The sequence below is a fragment of the Takifugu flavidus genome, unplaced genomic scaffold, assembly GCF_003711565.1.
Source record: "Takifugu flavidus isolate HTHZ2018 unplaced genomic scaffold, ASM371156v2 ctg428, whole genome shotgun sequence".
Taxonomy (NCBI): Eukaryota; Metazoa; Chordata; class Actinopteri; order Tetraodontiformes; family Tetraodontidae; genus Takifugu; species Takifugu flavidus.
The window spans coordinates 1-10,801 of record NW_026622047.1 but is presented as its reverse complement, the minus strand read 5'-3'; the positions used below and the strand labels follow the sequence as shown (position 1 = coordinate 10,801).

At 44.9% G+C, this 10,801-nt stretch overlaps 1 protein-coding gene across 1 annotated transcript; it reads right to left on the bottom strand.

The window, feature by feature from the left end:
- Positions 1–1,435: 1,435 nt before the first annotated feature.
- On the bottom strand, positions 1,436–4,994 carry LOC130520570 (glycoprotein endo-alpha-1,2-mannosidase-like). Its single transcript, XM_057024260.1, has 4 exons — positions 4,840–4,994; positions 4,023–4,635; positions 3,454–3,563; positions 1,436–2,787 (listed from the first exon to the last, which is right to left on the bottom strand). Exons 2-4 carry the CDS (start codon positions 4,519–4,521, stop codon positions 2,659–2,661), a joined length of 738 nt encoding a protein of 245 aa, XP_056880240.1. The 5' UTR covers positions 4,522–4,635; positions 4,840–4,994; the 3' UTR covers positions 1,436–2,658.
- Positions 4,995–10,801: the final 5,807 nt, after the last annotated feature.

The following is a 10,801-nucleotide window of genomic DNA, read 5'->3' as shown; positions in this document are numbered from 1 at the left end:
ACATCCTTCCTCTTCTGCAGAGTATTTAGACTAATTCTTGATGGTTTATTTTTTTCCATAGGAACTTGGAGATGCTCCTGTTTAATGATTTAAACCAAACAGAAGGAGGTTGGGGGGTATAATTGAGAATAAGTAATTATTCTTGATAAGACCATCATGTTTATTGTGGCAATTCTTTTGATGAGTGATAAAGGCTGGTTTGAGAAGAGGGGGGAATTCAGCATCACTAAGGCTTACAACCTGAAGGAAATATTAATTCCCTGTTATTTAATGTTTCCTGATTGAAGTGGTATTAATGACCTAGGTTGGAAACTATATCTAATTGGTAAAGTTAAGGATTTCAACCAGCTAACCGAGTAAGCAGAGAATGAAGAGAATCCTTTGATGGGTACCATTACATTAAAGAAATACGCTCGAGAACAGGTCGTGGTACCAATAAATCTAATGGAAAGAGATTTAATGCTGGCTTTGGGAATTGGAGTGTTTCCTTGTGAAGGAGGAATAACTGCTCAGCATTCAGTGATGAACATGGAGTGTGATGCAAATTCTGTTAACTATTGGTACATCTACAAACAGCGGCTTCAAGTGATAGACATGCAAAACATTTCTTCCACTCATTTAATATACTAGAGCAAACATTCACAGCATATGGAATCACAAATGATCTTTTAAAAAAATTGTGCTCCTTGTGAAACATCCCTAGAATCTAACCCTCGAGGTAATCTCAGACCTAACCAGGAACAATTTCCAAAACCACAAGTATACATTTCAATATCTCTGTATGGATTTCATTGAGCTAAATAAGTGTGATAGAAAGAAAATTGCGGAGTAATCATAGATATGCGTCCAACATAGGTAGAAGTGTTGCAGCAATGGTAGCAAAAGCATTAGTAAAAAGATTATTCCTGGATTTAGAATCCAACAGAGGATCTATAGTAATAATGGAAGGTGCTTTGTAAATAATGTAATTTCACTAATACCTAAACACATGCAGATGGAACTAAAGGATCATTGTGCTTATCAACCACAATCTGCAGGACTGGTGGAAAGATAAAACAGCACAATTTAATCTAAAGAAGGTAATGGATGATACAGGAAAGAATTGGATATCTTGTAAACCACTTTTACTCAACCTACACATAATGCTAAATAATACAGGATTGACACCTTTTGAAATGTTGTATGGATGACCTTATACTTTACCACACTTTGAGCCATTCAAAAGAGCTGATGAAGAAGCAGGTGAAACTTTAGCAGAGAAAAATACATGAGAATTGCTGCTGACTAAAAATATTCACACTGTGAACTTGATTCTAGCATAAACCACTGAGACAAGGAGACTGGATTTTCATCAAGTTAAAAAAGTTGTTGGCGCAGCCATCATAAAGAGCTGGATAACCGGTTACACATAGTAAGAGACGACACAATCGCGGTCTTTTGTTTGACTGGGGAGAAAACTGGCACAAGGGAAGCCATCAGTCATTTATTATAATTTGCTTCACCTGGTGCACTGGTGTGAGCACAAGGGCACATTCAAGAACAGTAGCAGACATTCTGCAACCGTTTAACAAAAGTGCTGGTACAAATCCCTAACAACACAGCCCCAGGCGGAAGTGATACTAAAATTCGTTGAAGGCAGGGAAACAATGTTGATGATTACATACTTGGCACACATGACTGATCCTGAATGAAGGATTGCCAGGGGTGTGTATCAACAGATCAAACAGGAATAAGACAAAGAGGAACGATGGCTGAATACTGGAGCTTGACCTTCTGATAAGTGAACGCTTGATGACTCTTTTAATGACATAAGACAAAAAGAGTGATAATAAACAATTTCTAAATAAACACGTTATATAAATATTAATTCCTTTTGTCAGAGTTTCATGACTAAAGTTATGTATTGTTTGAGTTCTGCATAATGCACTTTAAGTTTTATTATAAAATAACATTAGTGATAAGTTCCGTGATGACTAAATGTTCCTTTATTGAACAAAAAAAAATGCAAACACGGTTAGGACACAGGTGCAAAGGAAATGTTACAGAAAAAGGAATCATTCATGTTTCAATTTATGTATGACAACATTTTCACTTTCCAAGCTCAATGTCTCCTGTCCTGTCTAGACATGACCTTCATTTTCTTGACTACAGAATTGTAAAATACAGAATCAGAATCACCCAAAAAGCATGATTATCAAATTGAATTTGCATATTTTTTGAATGGAAGAAAAAAACCCAAACAGAAACAGACCACTTGGGAAACAAAGTGCATATTCAAGCGGTAGATTCCTAATGTATCTTCATTTGTCAAACTCAAACATATCCCTGCAAAGCACTACCAGCCCCAGTACCACTTATTCAGGTCATTGGCTACTTTAAACTGCCTGCGCTTCCTGAGATAATCACAAGCCTGACACATAGGCTCAGACCATAATTCTAATTTCCTCACTTTGTAATGCTTAACTATACTCTAGTTACCATTATCATACTCTAACATTTTAGATGCTTTACAATATTGTAGAAATGTATCTTTGAAGATGGTGACCTTTTCTTCCTTTTTACACACACAACCATCCCTTTTAAAATAAACTAAGCATGCAGTAAGTAATGAATACTCTTGTCGTTCCTGTTTTTCAAGAACATGACATCACCATGTGGTCATTTTTTACTACTGAAGACAAAATCCACTGGTCGGAATTTAGCAGATACGAGTCGTACACGTAGAACAGTGGTAGAAGTTTTCCAGTGCTTGTACGATATCTGAAGAATGCTGGGTGTGCACCATACCTACACAGGAAAATATATGTTATTTATGAAATATTACAACACAAGAAGATAAAACAAGATGTTGAAAGCCTTAAAAACTAACCCACAATAAATACCAGGTTGCTGTGTCACGTTTTGTGCCAACACTTTAGATTCCTTTGCTTTTTTTATAAGCAATATAATCTGTATTAAGGCTCTATAAACTAATTTATAACATATTTGAAATGGCAGTTTCTCCAAATGACAAAATGTAGATATGTAAGTCACAGTTACCCTAAATTGACGGAATCTGTTTTGACAGAAATGTAACTTAAGGAGAAAACAATTGCTCTACGTCAAACCCAGAGCTCCAACCGCATGACTTTCTGCAGCCAGATTTTAGCCATTTCCTCTGAAAAGCTGAAAGTCAGGTGAAAAATTTGTAAATCGATGTGGCAAAAGCAAAGCAGAAATGGTAGAAAGGGAACATCAGTTCAGGTGCAGACAAAGGCCTTTTAATAAACTTTTGAAAACAAATAATAACTTATTTACTAATCCTTAATTCAAGAGGATTAGGAATGGGATATTCATGTCACTCACCTCTCAATTATATATTTGACATTTGTGAACATGTTGACTTCATTTCTTTCTTAAAATGAACCTTGGCTGAACAATATTACTACAAACATCACAAACCTTACAACAAACCTTAATAAGGTATTTATGAGCCACTTCAAGTATTAGAGGCATTATGTCGTCCACTGATTCTCCATTATCGTCCCTCATATCAGGAGGATACCAGGAAATAGCAATGACACCTGCCAATGAAAAAAAAGGCTCTATGTCAGAACTCACTGACTTGGAAAAGTTAAATAACCATCTTCCTAACCGCTTTAACCCTTTTGGGGTCACGGGGAGGGTGCACAATTGGAGAAGGTAGGGTCAACCCTGGATGAGTTGCCAGCTCATCGCAGGGCCCTATCTGAGCATTTGTGTGTTCGGTCGGTACCTTGCCAAGGGTACCTTAGCTGGCACCTTCCCCTGCTACGAGAACATTCCATGTTTTGTCTGACCTGGGGCTCGAACTGAGATCTCTACGTTTCACAGCCAAGCCCCCGCTAATTTAAAAAAAATGTATTTCAAAATTATTTGCTCTTTATTTATAATGTGTCGATTAGGGTTTTTTTGGTCATTAAGTTCCAGCAGTATTTGCATGCATCTTCAAGTCTATTGAATTATTCTAGGGCCAAGACATACAGTTCAGGTTGGCCTCTTACCAATGGCCGCTGTACGTAATTGTTGCATATGGGTCTCCACAACTGCAGGATCCCTTGAACTGTAAGGACCTAACGAAGGGTAAAAGTTTGATCCGAGGTCATCAGGTGGGCTGTGTCTTCCTTGTGGATACATCTGAGCAACTTTATTGTCCCAGTGTGGCAGTTGTGGGTGGTCCCAGTGGATATATTTTCCATCAAACTTTGGGTTTCCATACCAAGCATAATAAAAGGCATGAACATAGTAGTTTGGCGGAGGGAATGTTTTAAGCAGAGCTTCGACTTCTGCATTTTTGTTTGATGTGGTGGGCGCAATCATTTTGATCTGGTCAGGTATTTTAGTCATCTTTGCTTTCTGCTCAACTGAATTCTCTCTGGCAGGGAACAGATCCATGGCTTCGATGTCCTCGAGGGAAAGTGCCTTCAAGATCACTGTAAGTGTGAGCACGAGCAGCACCACTGCGATAAGCACTAAGCAGTATTTCCGTCTAAACCGGGCCATCTTTCAGTTAGTGACCCCCGGTGCTTTCCTCCATGGCCGTGAAGAAACGGTTGCCGGATGTGATGTCAGCGGAAGAAGGGCTTTTAGCGTTGAACTCGGGTCTCCTCTTAGGCCCTGGAATATCAACAGCAGCAACTATAAACACAACCACATTTAAATCATTCCGATGATGTTTAAACAAAACACTAAATTCAATACTAATGATTCCAATAAGGAACATATTTCACTCTTATATCGATGGCTGGTCCTAAATAGTAATAAAAAGTGTTTACTATACATACTAGAGTTAACAAATGTCGCACAGCCGATATTCTGTACCTTGTGCAACTGCCAGAGACCACGATAGCTGATACATACGTTATCTTGATAATGCACATATTTGACTTGGGTTATACCGATTAAACGCGATATGAGTCCACTTGTCCTTTTGAGCAGCACAAAAACTCGTCTCAATTAGTTTTTTTATTATTGGTCTAGACGAGGCAGACAATCGGTGCCTTCTCGGTTTGGGTGCGGGGTAAAATAAAGCATTTAGTGTCGGGAATACCCGGTCGTAAATCCCCTGAAAATTACTTTTATCTGTAAAAAAAAAAAAAGGAGCAGTAAAAACAGGAAAGATTATAAGTTTATGGCAAAACCTCCAATTTCTGGTTTCGCGTCTGTCACGTTACCTTCTTTCGGAGAACATCAAACTTATAAAACATCTGCGCCCGTAAACGTGAAGAAGTGGCGCATCCATTTCGTATAGAAAGCTGATATAACGTCTTATTCAGCGTATATAATTTCAATCATCAAGCTGAAATGTTTACAGATATCACCCCTAGCGTTCCGGAATAGTATTACACAAATGCTCAAATAAATCAGTTAAAAAAGGGTCTTGAGGCGTTAATTTTCCATCAATTTTAATTGAATTTACAGACTTTCAAACAAACTTGTACAAATTGCAAAACAGCTTTGGGTAATATTATTTTCTTTATTATGCTTATTAGGAAATAAATTAAGTAAACGCATAAATACTACAAAGATTAATACTACCAAGTGCAAAAGAAGACGGATTAAAGAGGGAACCGTTTTCCACAAAATGAAAAACTACATCTCATTTGCAGTGAATTGAACTAAAAACATCCGGTGGGGCCGTGTTGCGACAGCTCATCCTGGGTCCTGTAGTTTGACACACAAACACCAGGAGGCGCCATTACCACACACTAAAATAGCCAGGCACGGTAACCTAACTCGGACGCCACCAGTCCCACACAGAGCCTCCATTATGTTCATTGGTTATAATAGGAACTCTGGAAGACTGGCGTGTTTTGCGATTTTTTTTTTTATTAATTAACATCAAACGGGGTAATTTAGTCCACTTCTGCAAAACTGCAACCAGTGCCATTTGACAATTCCCCATCTCTATCTGCTCAAACAAGGACCAAGTATGGACAAACATACCATTTTGAATGTATCATTAATCCAGCACAAGCTGGTTACATACTTAAATTAAGTGACTCCTATAATTTCAAGGCTTGTGCAGCCATTTGAACGTTCCATTGGCACAAAAGCAAAGATATTTGAATGTAGAGGGATACTGGAGGATCAAAAGGAGGAAGCGGTGAAAATGACAAGTTTTTTTGTGTGGGTGTGGAGTCGAGGCACAGGGAGGCATATTGGGGGAGGAACCGTGGCCCACTGTGCCCACTGCCAGCAGCTTCTGATTTAGCCTCCATGTTCATTCACACTGGTTTCTTCACATTCTTCGCTACTGGTATGGACAGGTGCGCTATTTCAGTGATTAAATATATACCCTGAATAACAATCACAACTTCACAGCGGAATATAAAGCATTTTTTACCTGTTACATTGAAACATGACAATATCCCATTTGTGTTAACAGATTTTCCAATTGCACGGAAAAGGAAGCCTCACTGAGACACATGGCGAGGACTCTCTCCACTTTCACAGGCGGTCCATCCATCCATCCATCCATTCTCTACCGCTTATCCGGGTCGGGTCGCGGGGTAGCAGCCTAAGGAGAGAAGCCCAGACTTCCCTCTCCCAGCTACCTCCTCCAGCTCATCCGGAGGGATCCCCAGGCGTTCCCAGGCCAGTCGAGAGACATAGTCTCTCCAACGTGTCCTGGGTCTCCCCGGGGGTCTCCTACCGGAGGGACATGCCCTGAACACCTCACCAGGGAGGCGTCCAGGGGGCATCCTGACTAGATGCCCAAGCCACCCCATCTGGCTCCTCTCAACGCGGAGGAGCAGCGACTCTACTCCGAGCTCCTCCCGGATGGCAGAGCTTCTCACCCTATCTCTAAGGGAGAGCCCAGCCACCCTACGGAGGAAGCTCATTTCAGCCGCTTGTACCCGTGATCTTGTTCTTTCGGTCATGACCCAAAGCTCATGACCATAGGTGAGGGTAGGAACGAAGATCGACCGGTAAATCGAGAGCTTCGCCTTTCGGCTCAGCTCTCTCTTCACCACAACGGACCGGTGCAGAGTCCGCATTACTGTGGACGCCACACCGATCCGCCTGTCGATCTCCCGCTCCATTCTTCCCCCACTCGTGAACAAGACCCCGAGGTACTTAAACTCCTCCACTTGGGGCAGGATCTCCTCCTTTACCCAGAGAAGGCACTCCACCTTTTTCCGGTCGAGAACCATGGCCTCGGATTTGGAAGTGCTGATTCTCATCCCAGCCGCTTCACAGGCGGCGGCGAACCGATCCAGTGATAGTTGGAGGTCACGGGCCGATGAAGCCAACAGGACCACATCATCCGCAAAAAGCAGAGACGCGATCCTGAGGTCACCAAACCAGATCCCCTCAACACCATGACTGCACCTAGAAATTCTGTCCATAAAAATTATGAACAGAATCGGTGACAAAGGGCAGCCCTGGCGGAGGCCAACCCTCACCGGAAACGAGTTCGACTTACTGCCAGCAATTCGGACCAAACTCTGGCACCGATCGTACAGGGAGCGGACAGCCCGTATCAGCGGGCCCGACACCCCATACTCTCGGAGGACCCCCCACAGGACCCCCGTGGGACACGGTCGAATGCCTTCTCCAAGTCCACAAAACACATGTGGACTGGTTGGGCAAACTCCCATGCACCCTCGAAGACCCTGCTGAGGGTGTAGAGCTGGTCCACTGTTCCACGCCCAGGACGAAAACCACATTGCTCCTCCTGAATCCGAGGTTCGACTATCCGGCGGACCCTCCTCTCCAGTACCCCTGAATAGACCTTACCAGGGAGGCTGAGGAGTGTGATCCCCCTATAGTTGGAACACACCCTCCGGTCCCCCTTCTTAAAAAGAGGGACTACCACCCCGGTCTGCCAATCCAGCGGCACTGCCCCCGATGTCCACGCGATGTTGCAGAGTCGAGTCAACCACGACAGCCCTACAACATCCAGAGCCTTAAGGGACTCTGGGCGGATCTCATCCACCCCGGGGCCTTGCCACCGAGGAGTTTTTTAACTACCTCGGCAACTTCAGCCCCGGAGATACAAGAGCCCATCTCCAGGTCCCCAGGCCCTACTTCCTCACTGGAAGGCGTTGGTGGGATTGAGGAGGTCCTCGAAGTATTCCTTCCACCGATCCACAACATCCCGAGTTGAGGTCAGCAGCACACCATCACCACTATACACAGTGTTGACAGTGCACTGCTTTCCCCTCCTCAGACGCCGGATGGTGGTCCAGAACCTTTTCGAGGCCGTCCGAAAGTCGTTCTCCATGGCCTCACCGAACTCTTCCCATGCCCGAGTTTTTGCCTCGGCAACCGCCGTAGCTGCACTCCGCTTGGCACGCCGGTACCCATCTGCTGCCTCAGGAGTCCCACAGGCCAGTAAGGCCCGATACGACTCCTTCTTCAGCTTGACGGCATCCCTCACCGCTGGTGTCCACCAGCGGGTTCGGGCATTGCCGCCACGACAGGCACCAACCACCTTGCGGCCACAGCACCGGTCAGCTGCCTCAACAATGGAGGCACGGAACACGGTCCACTCGGACTCAATGTCCCCCGCCTCCCCCGGGACATGATCAAAGCTCTCCCGGAGGCGTGAGTTGAAGCTTCTTCTGACAGGGGACTCTGCCAGGCGTTCCCAGCAGACCCTCACAACACGTTTGGGCCTGCCAGGTCTGTCCGGCATCCTTCCCCACCATCGGAGCCAACTCACCACCAGGTGGTGATCAGTTGACAGCTCCGCCCCTCTCTTCACCCGAGTGTCCAGTACATGCGGCCGCAAATCCGATGACACAACCACAAAGTCGATCATCGATCTGCGGCCTAAGGCGTCCTGGTGCCAAGTGCACATGTGGACGCCTTTATGTCTGAACAAGGTGTTCGTTATGGACAATCTGAGACGAGCACAGAAGTCCAATAACAAAACACCACTCGGGTTCAGATCAGGGGGGCCGTTCTTCCCAATCACACCTCTCCAGGTCACACTGTCATTGCCAACGTGAGCATTGAAGTCACCCAGGAGGACGAGGGAGCCCCCAGAAGGGGCACTCTCCAGCACTCCCTCTAAGGACTCCAAAAAGGGTGGATACGCTGAACTGCTGTTTGGACCATAGGCACAAACAGTCAGGATCCGTCCCCCCACCCGAAGGCGAAGGGAGGCTACCCTCTCATCCACCGGGGTAAACTCCAATACACAGGCACTGAGCTGGGGAGCAACCAGAATTGCCACCCCTGCCCGTCGCCTCTCGCCATCGGCAACTCCAGAGTGGTAGAGAGTCCAACCCCTCTCAAGAAGACTGGTTCCAGAGCCCTTGCCGTGCGTCGAGGTGAGGCCAACTATATCTAGTCGGAACTTCTCAACCTCGCGCACCAACTCAGGCTCCTTTCCCACCAGAGAGGTGACATTCCATATCCCTAGAGCCAGTTTGTGCAGCCGGGAATCAGACCGCCAAGGTCCCTGCCTCCGGCTGCTACCCAAAACACAATGCACCCGACCCCCTTGGCCCCTCCTGCAGGTGGTGAGCCCACGGGAAGGGGGTTCCATGTTGCCTCTTCGGGCTGCGCCCGGCCGGACTCCATGGGCAGAGGTCCTCACTGGAAGGCGTGTTGCACGCCTTCCATGTGCCTCACTGAGACACATGGCGAGGACTCTCCACTTTCACAGGCGGTCAAGGCAGAAAAAAAAACCCCAAGCAAACGTTAGGGTTTTTTTGGTCATTAAGTTCCAGCAGTATTTGCATGCATCTTCAAGTCTATTGAATTATTCTAGGGCCAAGACATACAGTTCAGGTTGGCCTCTTACCAATGGCCGCTGTACGTAATTGTTGCATATGGGTCTCCACAACTGCAGGATCCCTTGAACTGTAAGGACCTAACGAAGGGTAAAAGTTTGATCCGAGGTCATCAGGTGGGCTGTGTCTTCCTTGTGGATACATCTGAGCAACTTTATTGTCCCAGTGTGGCAGTTGTGGGTGGTCCCAGTGGATATATTTTCCATCAAACTTTGGGTTTCCATACCAAGCATAATAAAGGCATGAACATAGTAGTTTGGCGGAGGGAATGTTTTAAGCAGAGCTTCGACTTCTGCATTTTTGTTTGATGTGGTGGGCGCAATCATTTTGATCTGGTCAGGTATTTTAGTCATTTGCTTTCTGCTCAACTGAATTCTCTCTGGCAGGGAACAGATCCATGGCTTCGATGTCCTCGAGGGAAAGTGCCTTCAAGATCACTGTAAGTGTGAGCACGAGCAGCACCACTGCGATAAGCACTAAGCAGTATTTCCGTCTAAACCGGCCATCTTTCAGTTAGTGACCCCCGGTGCTTTCTCCATGGCCGTGGAAGAAGAAACGGTTGCCGGATGTGATGTCAGCGGAAGAAGGGCTTTTAGCGTTGAACTCGGGTCTCCTCTTAGGCCCTGGAATATCAACAGCAGCAACTATAAACACAACCACATTTAAATCATTCCGATGATTTTAAACAAAACACTAAATTCAATACTAATGATTCCAATAAGGAACATATTTCACTCTTATATCGATGGCTGGTCCTAAATAGTAATAAAAAGTGTTTACTATACATACTAGAGTTAACAAATGTCGCACAGCCGATATTCTGTACCTTGTGCAACTGCCAGAGACCACGATAGCTGATACATACGTTATCTTGATAATGCACATATTTGACTTGGGTTATACCGATTAAACGCGATATGAGTCCACTTGTCCTTTTGAGCAGCACAAAAACTCGTCTCAATATTAGTTTTTTATTATTGGTCTAGACGAGGCAGACAATCGGTGCCTTCTCGGTTTGGGTGCGGGGTAAAATT